Source organism: Oncorhynchus kisutch, linkage group LG8, assembly GCF_002021735.2.
Source record: "Oncorhynchus kisutch isolate 150728-3 linkage group LG8, Okis_V2, whole genome shotgun sequence".
NCBI lineage: Eukaryota > Metazoa > Chordata > Actinopteri > Salmoniformes > Salmonidae > Oncorhynchus > Oncorhynchus kisutch.
Window position 1 is genome coordinate 35,169,590 of NC_034181.2, and position 14,153 is coordinate 35,183,742.

The 14,153-nt window shown below is 45.3% G+C and overlaps 1 protein-coding gene across 1 annotated transcript in view; it reads left to right on the forward strand.

The window, feature by feature from the left end:
* The window catches only part of LOC109895794 (eIF-2-alpha kinase activator GCN1-like), a 52,043-nt gene that overhangs the window by 14,105 nt on the left and 23,785 nt on the right, over positions 1-14,153 (forward strand). The window contains exons 27-42 of the mRNA XM_020489785.2: positions 59-139; positions 448-591; positions 1,959-2,083; positions 2,230-2,419; positions 2,547-2,617; positions 2,744-2,909; positions 3,067-3,261; positions 10,840-11,086; positions 11,203-11,324; positions 11,482-11,596; positions 11,797-11,976; positions 12,109-12,329; positions 12,447-12,515; positions 12,607-12,942; positions 13,027-13,169; positions 14,013-14,130. Of these exons, the coding sequence (XP_020345374.1) occupies positions 59-139; positions 448-591; positions 1,959-2,083; positions 2,230-2,419; positions 2,547-2,617; positions 2,744-2,909; positions 3,067-3,261; positions 10,840-11,086; positions 11,203-11,324; positions 11,482-11,596; positions 11,797-11,976; positions 12,109-12,329; positions 12,447-12,515; positions 12,607-12,942; positions 13,027-13,169; positions 14,013-14,130 (2,523 nt within the window). The remainder of the gene's footprint in view (positions 1-58; positions 140-447; positions 592-1,958; positions 2,084-2,229; positions 2,420-2,546; positions 2,618-2,743; positions 2,910-3,066; positions 3,262-10,839; positions 11,087-11,202; positions 11,325-11,481; positions 11,597-11,796; positions 11,977-12,108; positions 12,330-12,446; positions 12,516-12,606; positions 12,943-13,026; positions 13,170-14,012; positions 14,131-14,153) is intronic.

Below are 14,153 nucleotides of genomic sequence, written 5' to 3' on the forward strand. Positions count from 1 at the left end.
TCTATCGTAGACAAAGGGCTTATGTTTGTATGATATGTTTCTTGTCTCTGTCTCTCAGAATGGACCTGAGCTGTTACCTCGTTTCGGTATGCTGCTGCTCCTGACCAGAGTCATCTCCACTGCAGCACCCAGACTGCAGGTACACCATGCTTCTATTAGCCTGACAACGACGCACTAAATTCTTCTGCTGCTCGGTCCAATGCCGCTACATACTTTAGTAACTGCCGCTCTGGCCCAACCCATTGGTTTATAGACCAATCAGACAGCCCCGCATGTGTTTGCATTTGGTAAAGGGTCGAGGAGGTACACGGATCCAGACTCATTGCGGAGAAGAAACTAACATCCGGAAGGAGTCTGGGTGGCCAGGCAATGCTTCTACCACATTTACAGACAAATACTAATCAGTAGAGCTATCGCGTACGTTCATACTGTGTGTGTGTGTTTCAGGTGCTGGCGTCCCAGTGTCTGACGGCGGTGTGTGCCAGTGGAGGAGGAGAGAAGGGCTGTGCTCTGGCTGAGCAGGATGAGATCGACGTCCTGCTGGAGGCTCTGCTCTCCCCCTGTTTCTCTGTCAGAGACGCTGCCCTCAGGGTGAGGAAATAGGAAACCGCTTCCACCCCAAAGACATAAGACTGCTGAACAGTTCATTAAACGGCTACCCGGACTTTCTGCTTTTTATTACCCTACCTACATGTACATATTACCTCAATGATTCACCCCAACTACCTCGTATACCAGCACACTGACTCGTTACCCCTTGTATATAGCCTCATTATTGTTATTTTATTGTTATACTATTTTTATTTTGTATCAATTTGTTCATGTTCTCTTTAACAAATTGTTGGGAAAGGGCTCGTTATTAAGCATTTTGCTGTAAAGTCTACACTTGCTGTATTCAGGCACGTGACAAATGCGATTTGATTAGTGTATGTACTGTGTGTACCGTAATTTCTGGACTATTAAGCGCACCTGAATATAAACCGCACCCACTGAATTCTTTAAAAATATGTATTTTGTACATAAATAAGCCGCACATGTCTATAAGCTGCAGGTGCCTACCGGTACATTGAAACAAATGAACTTTACACAGCCTTTAAATGAAATACGGCTTGTAACAAAAATAAAAAAAATAGCAGTAAACGGTAGCCTACCAAGAAAGTCATTGGTCACTATCTTCCTCCTCCTATGCACTGAAACTACTGAAGTAATTTCCTTCGGTGTCGGAGTTGAATAGCCTCAGAATTGCTTCATCCGATGTTGGATCGTTTTCATTGTCACTCTCGTCACTTTCATCCGGAGGCAAATTCCCCGCTGAGCTCATGCTGCCCCTTCAACACGCAGCAGCCCAGCCTTTCGAAACCCGTTGATGATAGTGGATTTTTTGACAATGCTCCATGCTGTCAGGACCCACTGGCAGACTTGACCATAAGTTGCTCTTCGCATGCGGCCCGTTTTAGTGAAGGATTTCTCCCCACTTGTCATCCAAGCCTCCCACTGAACACGGAGCGCCACCTTAAATGCACGATTTACACTGATGTCGAGTGGCTGCAAATACTTTGGGCCATCTGCTTTTCTTCCCTCAAAGCTTTTGTTGTCTTTTTGCACGGAGTCAGTTCCTCACGCTGCTGTTTCCAACGTCTTATCATCGACTCATTAAGGCCAAGCTCCCGGGCAGAAGCTCTATTTTGCTTTTCCAACAGCCAGATCGATCGCCTTCAACTTGAAAGCTGCATCATATGCATTTCTCTGTGTCTTTGCCATGATGAGGGTGACAAAATTACTACTGTAATCAGAATGATGGGAAGGCCATAATCCATAGATTAGCCGCGTCATTGTATAAACCGCGAGGTTCAAAGCGTGGGAATAAAGTAGTGGCTTATAGTCCGGAAATTACGGTAATTACTGTGCGCGGGTCTTTGGATGTGTGTTAATGTCCCACCCCCCCTCTCTCTGTCCAGGGCCTGACGGAGATGGAGATGGCTCTGCCTACAGAAAGTACAGATGCCAGTGGTCTGAGTGTCCTCCGCAGGCTGTGGGTGTCCAGGTTTGATGTGGAGGAGGAGGGAAGGACTCTGGCTGAGAAGTGAGTAGCTAATGTTGCCCCATCCATGTAATACTTAATAATAATAATACTTTGCATAAAGGATATAGCTCCCCTCTTCAGAATCTCATGTTGCGTAGCTGCTGTGACTGACCATACCTCTCTGCTCCCCTTCTTCTCTCCCCCAGGCTGTGGCAGGCTCTGTGTCTGGAGCTAGTCCCTGAGCTGTGCTCTCTGCTCATCGGGGACGTGACCCACCACGAGGAGGCTGTGCGTACTGCAGGTGCCGAGGCTCTGTCCAGCGCCATCAGCGAGTACCGCGACCAGTCCCCCTTAGTCCTGGGCCAGCTCAATGAGCTCTACCACCAGAAACTCTATGTGAGGCTCCCTCCACCGTGTCCCTCCTATCACAGCTCAGGAGTAGCCACTAGTCACTGGGTATCAGGAGTGGTGTAATATTGTAGGCTAGAACCAGGGTCAATGTGAAACTGTTGTGTATTTACAGAGACCTCCTCCTGTCCTGGATGCTTTAGGACGAGTCATCTCTGAACAACCACCTGACCAGTGGGAAGCCAGGTTAGAGGACGCTCTGCCACTCGACAATGTCAATACAACTCTTATTCTACTCTCTAGATCCTTATTTGCTGTGTTTAAGTGGGACCACCTTGTGCATGGTGTCTAAGGGTGTGTTGGTGTCTGCAGGTGTGGCATCGCTCTGGCTCTGAACAAGTTGTGTCAGTACCTGGATGAGCCCCAGGTCACTCCTCTCTTCCTGTTCTTTGTTCCTGACGCCCTGAATGACCGTCACCCTGAGGTACGGCGCTGCATGCTGGACGCTGCCCTCTCCGCCCTCAACACACACGGAAAGGTACCAACATGGTTTATTTGATTTATTCTATACAACCACACCCATCTCCTGGCACCCAATGCAATTGCTCTTCTCTCAATGGACTCCTACTAACTCAATAGAGTATATCTATTTTTGTGTCTCCTTTCTGAGCAGTGTGTTGCCTGTTGTGTTCCAGGACAATGTGAGCTCCCTGCTCCCGGTGTTTGAGGAGTTCCTGAAGGACGCCCCCCAGGACGCCAGCTACGACTCAGTCCGCCAGAGTGTGGTCATCTTAATGGGCTCTCTGGCCAAACATCTGGACAAGAGTGACCCCAAGGTCAAACCCATCGTGGCCAAGCTCATCACTGCCCTTTCAACACCCTCACAGCAGGTACTGGAACAATTCTTGAAAAGGACAGAAAGGTCCACACACTGAACATGGTCCCAATTACCAACTTTATTGACAAGGTTTCGATCCAACAAGGATTTTTGTCTATGTTGGATGAAAAGGTTGTCAATGAAGGTGTCAGTTGGAAGCATATTACATTAGTAGGCCTACCTGTTATTTTCAAGTATCCTTCATTAGTCCAGCAACTTTTAGTTTTTCTGTTTTAAACAGACAAGACAACACAAAGCAATATAAATAATATACTCAACTAGAAAAAAGACAAATAATATTTTTTTTTTTTACAAAAAATAGCTTCAAAGATACCATACTTTAGACAAGGTAAACACACCAGGCAGAAGGCTACAAAGGTTAAAGGGCAATCTATAGTACAGGGACAGAGCAAACACCTCACCATTGTTCCTGTAAACAGTCGAGGGATAGGGGTGGAGAAATGCAACCACTCACAAGCAGTCATGGCCACAGACCGACCAGCCACCGGACCAACAATAAACCATTTACAATACTTTAAAATAATATTTTTTTTAAATCATAATTTTATGTACTCGTGAACAAAAGTTAAAAATAAAAAAACTGGGAAAAACAAGTTCACATTTTAGTCTCTGACCGGGCAAGATGAACAAGGCATCCGCAGGTCACAATCAATAAGCACATGGACCTTAATGCCCCCCAGCAAAAACACAGAGAGAAGCTCCTCCAACTCTTAAGTCACAGGGGGGACAAATACAGACTTATTTTAGTTTTAATTGGAATGCCATCAGAGGATGGACTGTTTAAAGTAAGACCGGAATGGAGCCCAAGCCTCATTAAACAGTTTGGGGTTCCCACGTGAATATAATTTTTTCTAGTTTCAGAGAGCACAACACATCTCTCACCGAATATTTATAAGATGGGGGAGCTGCCATCTTCCAGTTCTGTAGTGTTATCCGTCTAGCTAAAAGAGTTGTATAAGCAACAGTATCCGACTGGATTCTTGACAGGGGGGTACCCATGGGCAGTACTCCAAAAAGGGCTGTAAGGGGAGATGGATCTATAACAGTGTCATATATATCAGAGGAACATTTAAATATGAATTCCCAGAAACCTGACTGTTTATGACAGCCCCAAAACATATGCAACAGTGTGGCTGGTTCCATTTTTACATCTGACACAGGTAGGATCAAAATCAGAGAATATTCTTCCAAGTTTGGCCCCGGACCAGTGGATACGGTGAACCACCTTGAGTTGAATGAGGCTGTGTCTAGTGCTAAAAGAGGACAAATTCACCCTGTGCAGCACAGATTCCCAGGTGTCTTCCCCAAGTTCCTCCCCCAAATCCTTTTCCCATCAAGTCTTTAAAGGCACCAAAGAAGGGTTCTGTAAGTCATTAACGCCTGGGGATAGTGGAAAAAGTGGGATGGTGGGATGTTGAACTTTTCCTGTAGCTGAGCAAAAGAGGCAAATGTATCATCAGAGAATAATTGGGCTAGTGAGGCGATGCCTAGTGAGTGCCAGATGGCAAAGCCCCATCATTCAAAGATGGAGGAAATAAAATGTTCTGATTGATTGGGCTTGATGGAGAAAAGCCTCTGAGGCTAAAGGCTAAGTGGAACTGATTCCAAATTTTAAGAGACTGCTTTACAATTGGGTTGACAGACCTTTCGCCTAGGGACACTGGAAGAGACGAGCACAACACAGAAGAAAGTACAGCAGGTTTACACGGAGGGCTCTGAAATTTGCAGCCCAATAGTATGTCTGAAAATTTGGTAGAGCTAAAGCTTCTGTAAATGTTTTCTACCAATCCGTGGTACCTTGCCATCCCAAATAAAATACATTAATGTTTGATCCAGTGAAATAAAAAAAGATTTTGGAATAAAAATGGGTAAACATTGAAATAAATATAAACATTTGGGCAACACATTAATTTTAATGACATTAATCCTTCCGATAAGAGAAAGAGATAGCGGATTCCAAAAAGTAAAAGATTGTTTCAAACTGTCTGCTAGAGCAACAAAGTTTTCCTGTAACAAATTTGAATATTTCCTTGTCACTTTAACTCCCAAGTAGGCGAATTGATCCCGGACAATCCTAAACTGAGAACTTATAAAAGAGCACTTTAAAGCAGCCTTATTTATAGGAAAAAGCTCACTCTTGCCTAGATTCAGCTTGTACCCTGAGATTGATCCAATTTTTTAAAGAACAGATAAGGCACGAGGCAATGGGTATCAGGGTTAGAGATAAAACAAAAGGAGGTCGTCAGCATATAGTGAGACTTTCTTCTCTAAGCCCGTCCTGATTATTCCTTGAATGGCATCATTAGAGCGTAGTGCAATGGCGAGAGGCTCGATTGCCAAAGCAAACAACAAGGGGGAGAGTGGACATTCCTGTTTGGATCTGCGGTGCAAGGGAAAATAGTCAGAGGACAAGCTGTTAGTCCGTACCGAAGCCATGGGGGAAAATAAAGAATCTTTATCCACGCAATGAATTTGGGGCCAAAGCCAAATCTATAAAGGGCAGCTGTTAGGTAGTCCCACTCAACGCGGTCAAAAGCTTTTTCCCCCATCAAGTGAGACCACCACCTCCGGGTCCTCCGACGCTGGGGAGTACAGTATATTCATAAGGCGCCTAATATTGAAAAACAAATGCCTATTTCTCACAAGCCAGTCTGGTCAGAGTGTATTACTTGGTGCAGCGAGCCTTCCATACGGATGGCTAAAAGCTTGGCTAGGATTTTGTAATCACAGGTTAAAAGCGAGATTGGGTGATAGGATCCACATTCCAGGGGGTCTTTGTTGTTCTTCAATAGCAATGAAATTGAAGCCTGATAAAGACTAGACGGTAGCTTTGAGGTATTAAGGCACTCTGCAAATAATCGAGACAAGAATGGGCAAAGCAGACCAGAAAACGTCCTGTAGAATTCGGTTGGAAAACCGTCCGGACCTGGTGATTTACCACTTTTCATTGCGGACACTGCTGTTGCAATCTAGTCAGGTGTAAATTCTTTTTCTAGATAGTCATGGGAGTCTGTATCAATTGAAGGCATATTCAAGCCATTAAAGAATGAATCAATCCGCAAAGGGTCTTGAGGGGATTCAGAGGTGTATAGTGCAGAGATTTACGGATCTGATGTGCAAGGAGTTTACTGGCCTTATCGCCTTGTTCATACACTCTGTACCGAGCTCGCAAGAGTAACTGTTCAGCTTGCCTGGTAGAAAGCTCATCAAATTCAGATTGGAGTAGTTGGCTCTTTTTATGTAGATCAGAGGAAGGATCTGTAGCATACTTCTCATCCAATGTGGCTATGGACTCGCTCAGGTCCCAAAGTCGCTGAGAGCGAACTTTGTTTTGGTTGGCTGTATAAGAAATAATTTGGCCACGTAGGTATGCTTTGAGAGACTCCCATATGGTGGAGCAGGACATACCTGGCGTTGAATTAGTTTCTAGGAATAAGGTGATTTCAGAAGAAATGAAATTGACAAACTCCTTATCTGAGAGTAAAATGGACACCATTGATAACACAGGTCGCTGGGGAAACTAGTTCAAGCACTAACAGTGAATGTCAGAAATAACCATACTCTCGTAAGTACACCGTCGAAGGTTAGGCAGAAGTTTTTTGTCCAAAAAGAAGTAATCAATGCTTGATGAACATGAGAATAAAAGGAATACTGTCTATCTGTAGGGTGTAGGAAACGCCAGGCCTCAAACATAGCATATTTCTGAAGAAAAGATTTGAATAAGTAGGGCACATTTAGATGGGCCAGTAGTTCTTCGTGAGGACTTTGTACAGTTGAAATCCCCCCCTAAAATCAACAAATGATCATCTAAATTGGGTATAGCAGATCAAAAGGAAGAAATGAAACTTGTCATCCCAACTGGGAGCATAAGCACTAGCCTAAACAAGAAGGGTAGAAAACCGTTTACCGGTTACTATGCCATATCGTCCCTTAGGATCAGCAATAACCTCAGAAGCTACGAAGGGAGTAGATTTATCAACCAAAATGGCAGCACCTCCCCAAACGAGGTACAAGCCTAAATAGAACATGTTCTCTTCGCACAGTATGTCTGTGAGAGTGCGGTTTTAAACCTAAACCCTCAGTCCCGCTCTTTAAAGTCGCGTTTTGTGTTAGTGGATCAAGCAGCAAAAAGAGAGAGAAATTAAAAGTGAATCCCTTGTGCAAACAAAATTACAAAAGCACCACTTGTAGATGTATATAATTATATTCCCAGTCTTATAACAGGCATTGAGAGAGAAAATAAATAAAATGTATAAATGCTAAATAAATGCTCTCAACCAAAAACCTAATTTGAAGTAAGCAAATCGTAGTAAGACAATCATAAAAAAAAATGTTTGTCTAGTTTGACGCTGCGACAACTTACAACCAAGACCAAAAAACTACGTGTGCACAACGTTGAACGTTTGCTGGGCATAAATGATGCTCAAAACCTTGAAGACCCCCCAAAACATGTAGCCTCGGAACATTTACTGTTTACTGGGTCGGTGCAAACCCATGCAGTAAACAAATAACCAAAAATATTTTGAGACACTATGTAAACAAAATGAAAATGTGAACGAGACAGCCTAGAAACAAATGAGTTAAGTAAAACCTTAATACAATGAAATTAAAATGACTGAATGCTTGTAAGGCCAGCACACTAGATGATCAAAACATTACATCACATCAAATAAGCCTGAATGGGTTTGCCCCAACTATACAAGACTCCCCAACTATACAAGACTAGTATGTTACAATGTTATAACTAAACATAATTGTACCACGGGTGGGCTACTTACTATCCACAGTTCGCAAGCAACAGTTGTGCGCTGCCTGGAAACAGTGGGGGAGTAGTCCTGGTAGATGGAGAAGCTCTGTCCTTGAAAGCTCAGAGTGGTATTGCGGGCTCGTCGGAGAATCTCCATCTTCTCATGTAAAAAGTGCACTCGAAGAATTATGTCACGGGGCCTCTCACCATCCTGGGGCTTTGGGTGCAGCGACCGGTGGGCATGATCAATCAGGGGCTTCTCATCTAAGGCAAGAACATCCTTCAGCAGCCCAGAAACTAAATCCCTGGCGCGAGGCATTTCTGCTGACTCTGGGGCCGATACAAGTCTCAGGTTATTGTGGCGAGAGAATCCCTCTAAACTCACACAGCTCTCCTTCACCTTTTTCAGATCCGCAGCTAGGCGTTTCACGTCAGCCTCCAGGGATGTAGTTAAGTCGGAGACATTGGTAGCAGAGGTCTCCAGTGCTGCAATCGTTGTAGTGTGCGACGCCGTTGTTGTTTTGAGTGATGTGATTGCTGGCACCGTCTCGTTCCGCAGGATGGTTAGATTGCTTTTAAAGTATCAGAAACCTCCTGTATTCGGGCCTCAATCGTAGCAACTACCTCCGTTTTCATTTCAACTATCTCGGAGCGTAGTAGTTTGATGGCCTTGAATGTTTATTTCAGCGCCGCCAAGCCACACCCCTGGGTAAAGTATGAGTCCCCGGGCCCTCAGACTCGGGAGAGGGCGGTGATGAGAGTGGGTCTTGTAGGCCGGGTTTTCTCAAGTCATGTTTTTGGCCTTATGTTTTGTCGACATGCTGACATTAGAAAGCAAAGTAGTCTTGGTTTTTACGAAAAGGGATCACCAAACTAATATTTGAAAATAAATACGGTTCTGCTGCAAAATTCACATAAACTTTAAGAATACCGCCGGAGCAAACAGAAAACACGTCATTCGCACATGGCGTCCCTCCAACCCCCCCCCCCCCCCCAACTCCGTTTTTTAAGGATGTGCATATGACCACCAACCTTTCTCTGGTAAAGTCCCTCCCATTATTATTTTATACAGTGCCTTGCGAAAGTATTCGGCCCCCTTGAACTTTGCGACCTTAAGCCACATTTCAGGCTTCAAACATAAAGATATAAAACTGTATTTTTTTGTGAAGAATCAACAACAAGTGGGACACAATCATGAAGTGGAACGACATTTATTGGATATTTCAAACTTTTTTAACAAATCAAAAACTGAAAAATTGGGCGTGCAAAATTATTCAGCCCCCTTAAGTTAATACTTTGTAGCGCCACCTTTTGCTGCGATTACAGCTGTAAGTCGCTTGGGGTATGTCTCTATCAGTTTTGCACATCGAGAGACTGAAGTTTTTTCCCATTCCTCCTTGCAAAACAGCTCGAGCTCAGTGAGGTTGGATGGAGAGCATTTGTGAACAGCAGTTTTCAGTTCTTTCCACAGATTCTCGATTGGATTCAGGTCTGGACTTTGACTTGGCCATTCTAACACCTGGATATGTTTATTTTTGAACCATTCCATTGTAGATTTTGCTTTATGTTTTGGATCATTGTCTTGTTGGAAGACAAATCTCCGTCCCAGTCTCAGGTCTTTTGCAGACTCCATCAGGTTTTCTTCCAGAATGGTCCTGTATTTGGCTCCATCCATCTTCCCATCAATTTTAACCATCTTCCCTGTCCCTGCAGAAGAAAAGCAGGCCCAAACCATGATGCTGCCACCACCATGTTTGACAGTGGGGATGGTGTGGTCAGGGTAATGTGCTGTGTTGCTTTTACGCCAAACATAACGTTTTGCATTGTTGCCAAACAGTTCAATTTTGGTTTCATCTGACCAGAGCACCTTCTTCCACATGTTTGGTGTGTCTCCCAGGTGGCTTGTGGCAAACTTTAAACGACACTTTTTATGGATATCTTTAAGAAATGGCCAGATTTGTGCAATATACGACTGATTGTTGTCCTATGGACAGAGTCTCCCACCTCAGCTGTAGATCTCTGCAGTTCATCCAGAGTGATCATGGGCCTCTTGGCTGCATCTCTGATCAGTCTTCTCCTTGTATGAGCTGAAAGTTTAGAGGGACGGCCAGGTCTTGGTAGATTTGCAGTGGTCTGATACTCCTTCCATTTCAATATTATCGCTTGCACAGTGCTCCTTGGGATGTTTAAAGCTTGGGAATTCTTTTTGTATCCAAATCCGGCTTTAAACTTCCTCACAACAGTATCTCGGACCTGCCTGGTGTGTTCCTTGTTCTTCATGATGCTCTCTGCGCTTTTAACGGACCTCTGAGACTATCACAGTGCAGGTGCATTTATATGGAGACTTGATTACACACAGGTGGATTGTATTTATCATCATTAGTCATTTAGGTCAACATTGGATCATTCAGAGATCCTCACTGAACTTCTGGAGAGAGTTTGCTGCACTGAAAGTAAAGGGGCTGAATAATTTTGCACGCCCAATTTTCAGTTTTTGATTTGTTAAAAAAGTTTGAAATATCCAATAAATGTCGTTCCACTTCCTGATTGTCTCCCACTTGTTGTTGATTCTTCACAAAAAAATACAGTTTTATATCTTTGTTTGAAGCCTGAAATGTGGCAAAAGGTCGCAAAGTTCAAGGGGGCCGAATACTTTCGCAAGGCACTGTATGTTTCATCTTGAAACATATAAACATCTTTCTATAACCTATATGCATTGACCTTTACAATGGGGAATGCCTTTACATGGTCTCATTGGCCTCAGCTGAGCAACACTAAGCCTGCTTGTAGTAACTGTTGCCTTGTCCGTCTCTCCTCCCTCAGGTCCAGGAGTCTGTGGCTAGCTGCCTGCCCCCTCTGGTCCCTGCCATCAGGGAGGATGCTGGGGGGATGGTGCGGAAGCTGCTGCAGCTGCTGCTGGAGAGTGATAAGTACGCGGAGAGGAAGGGCGCGGCCTATGGCCTGGCAGGCCTGGTCAAAGGCCTGGGCATTCTGGCCCTCAAACAGCAGGACATCATGAGCACCCTGACCGACGCCATTCAGGACAAGAAGAACTTCAGACGCAGAGAGGGTCGGTGACTCCTCGCCAGTTGCTTAACCTTTGCTGGGCTCCATGGTTTAGTTGGTTCTACTGCTATCTGTGACTGATTTTTTTTATACAGTTCTCTCTCCCTCTCTCTTTTCCAGGTGCTCTGTTTGCCTTTGAGATGCTGTGCAACATGCTGGGGAAGCTGTTTGAGCCCTACGTGGTCCACGTGCTGCCTCACCTCCTGCTCTGCTTCGGGGACGGGAACCAGTATGTCAGAGAGGTAGGATGACCATTACCAGCTTCTCATTTCAATCCCACCTCCCTCTGCCTTTCCTCCTCTCTCACACCAAACACTCATTTTCCACCTAATAATTCTCACATTCACTCACATTTATGTTGTGCATTACGCTCTGCCTAACCTCCCTGCCCTTTCCCAGGCGTCAGATGACTGTGCCAAGGCGGTGATGAGGAACTTGAGTGCCCATGGGGTGAAGCTGGTGCTGCCCTCCCTGCTGGTGGCTCTTGAGGAGGAATCCTGGAGGACAAAAGCAGGTGAGGGTCAACCCACAGCATCATGGGCCTTTTTAGAGAGCTCTGAGGTCACAACCATTCAAAATCAATCACCTGTTAGACTTATTTCAGCTGGTTAGTCCTGATACCACCATACCTCTTATCCTGTCCTTCCTTCCTCTGCACCCCACTACTGCTTCTGTTGCTCCCTCTCTCCCCCATCTCTCTTCTCCTCCTTCCAGGTTCTGTGGAACTTCTGGGGGCCATGGCATACTGTGCCCCTAAGCAGCTGTCCTCCTGCCTGCCCAGCATTGTTCCCAAGCTGACCGAGGTGCTGACTGACTCCCATGTCAAAGTGCAGAATGCCGGCCAGCAGGCCCTACGACAGATTGGCTCTGTCATCCGCAACCCTGAGATCCTGGGTAAGAGGGCTGTGTTAAACTCTGAGATTTAGTTAGACAAATGACAAACTTCAGTTCAGAGCGGTATGAATAGGATAATATTTCAGATTTGTACTTCAGGATAGTTACTAACAGATATTCTGTCCCCTTCAGCCATAACCCCCATCCTGCTGGACGCCCTCACTGACCCCTCCCGTAAGACCCAGAACTGCCTGCAGACGCTGCTGGACACCAAGTTTGTCCACTTCATCGACGCCCCCTCCCTGGCCCTCATCATGCCCATCGTTCAGAGGGCCTTCCAGGACCGCTCCACCGACACTCGCAAGATGGCCGCTCAGATCATCGGCAACATGTATTCCCTCACCGACCAGAAGGTACAAAACAGCACTGGGATATTGAGTTGCATTGTACTACAATTGATCTTTTAAAATGCTCTACTGTTTTATGTGTGTTTCTATTGGTTGACACAATGGGTTGTCTTTGTGTTACAGGACCTGTCCCCATACCTGCCCAGTGTCATTCCTGGACTCAAAGCCTCTCTGCTGGACCCTGTGCCTGAGGTATGTGCTTGTACCGAAGAGCTCATCAACAAACAAGTGAATGTGATTTGGTTACCTGATAACTCTCGCTCCTTCTCCACTCCTCTACCAGGTGCGTACCGTGTCTGCCAAGGCCCTGGGTGCCATGGTGAAGGGCATGGGTGAGTCGTGCTTTGATGACCTGCTTCCCTGGCTCATGGAGACCCTGGCATCTGAGCAGAGCTCTGTGGACCGCTCTGGAGCTGCCCAAGGTCTGGCTGAGGTGATGGCTGGGCTGGGAGTGGAGAAGCTGGACAAGCTGATGCCAGACGTGGTGCAGACGGCCAGCAAGGTGGACATCGCCTCCCACGTCCGCGACGGTTACATCATGATGTTCATCTACCTTCCACTCACCTTCGGGGACAGGTTCACACCCTACGTTGGCCCCATCATCCCCTGCATCCTCAAGGTAGGGAGCACTCTCCATTCACCACCATCCCTCTCTCTGGTTGTGATTACCTCTCACCAGTCTCCCCCTCTCCTCTGTTATCAGGCTCTTGCTGATGAGAATGAATATGTGAGAGACACTGCCCTGCGTGCCGGCCAGCGCATCATCAGCATGTACGCTGAGACGGCCATCGCCCTGCTGCTGCCTGAACTGGAACAGGGCCTGTTTGACGACCTCTGGAGGATTAGGTTAGACATCTACTCAAACATAATTTATGTGATATTATAAGGTGTCGGTGGGTGAAAACGCGCTTTGGTGATGACATTTCACTTCTTTGTGTTATACTTTGCGTTTTACCAGGACAAATATGATTCTTCATGTTCTGAATCTTTCAGTGGTGTCTTTCTGTAACGTATCGACAATAAGCACCGAGCTCCGTTGACAGTGGTGCTGGTTTCTCGGCTAAACTTTTTAGGATTTTACATTTTGTGGTCGTCGTCTTCCAAGTTGTTTCCACAGATGCAAATGGGAAAATGAGCACGACACCAGCTGATTTAAATGTAAAAGGCTTAAATATGCTGAGTGTTCCATTGACATTTCAGAGATACGCTTGTTTTTGTGAGACGTCTGTGAAAAAGCACAAACTTTGCATTAATATGAACAGCGTATACTAAATTATGAAAATACTATTTCTCAAATCCGTCTGTTGTTTTATGTCCTCCGGATTTGAGAAGAAATATGACAAGTTCAATGGTAAGCCTGTCTGGGAGCTTTAATTCTCACACAGCATCCAGCCTATCTGACGCCATGCTATTTTCCTGATTTATGACCCAACAAAAATAACGGACTTCCATTGATTTATTTGCCCAAATTTTGACCATCCTACAAGGGTTAAAACTCCAGTATATTTTGAACAGGTTATGATAGAGACATGAGGTTTGGACCAATGGTTTTCTTGGAGGATTATCTACACTTTTGGTCAAAATGTGAATTTTTGATTGGATATTATATGCAACATTATATAGTATACTAAATACTTTTCTTGGAAATGTAAGTCTTAACTGAGCCTCCATGTTGTCTCTGGACCACAGATTCAGCTCTGTGCAGCTGCTGGGAGACCTACTGTTCCACATTTCAGGAGTCACAGGCAAGATGACCACTGAGACCGCTTCAGAGGACGATAACTTTGGCACGGCGCAGTCCAACAAGGTATTCTGACATGATTTTCCTGT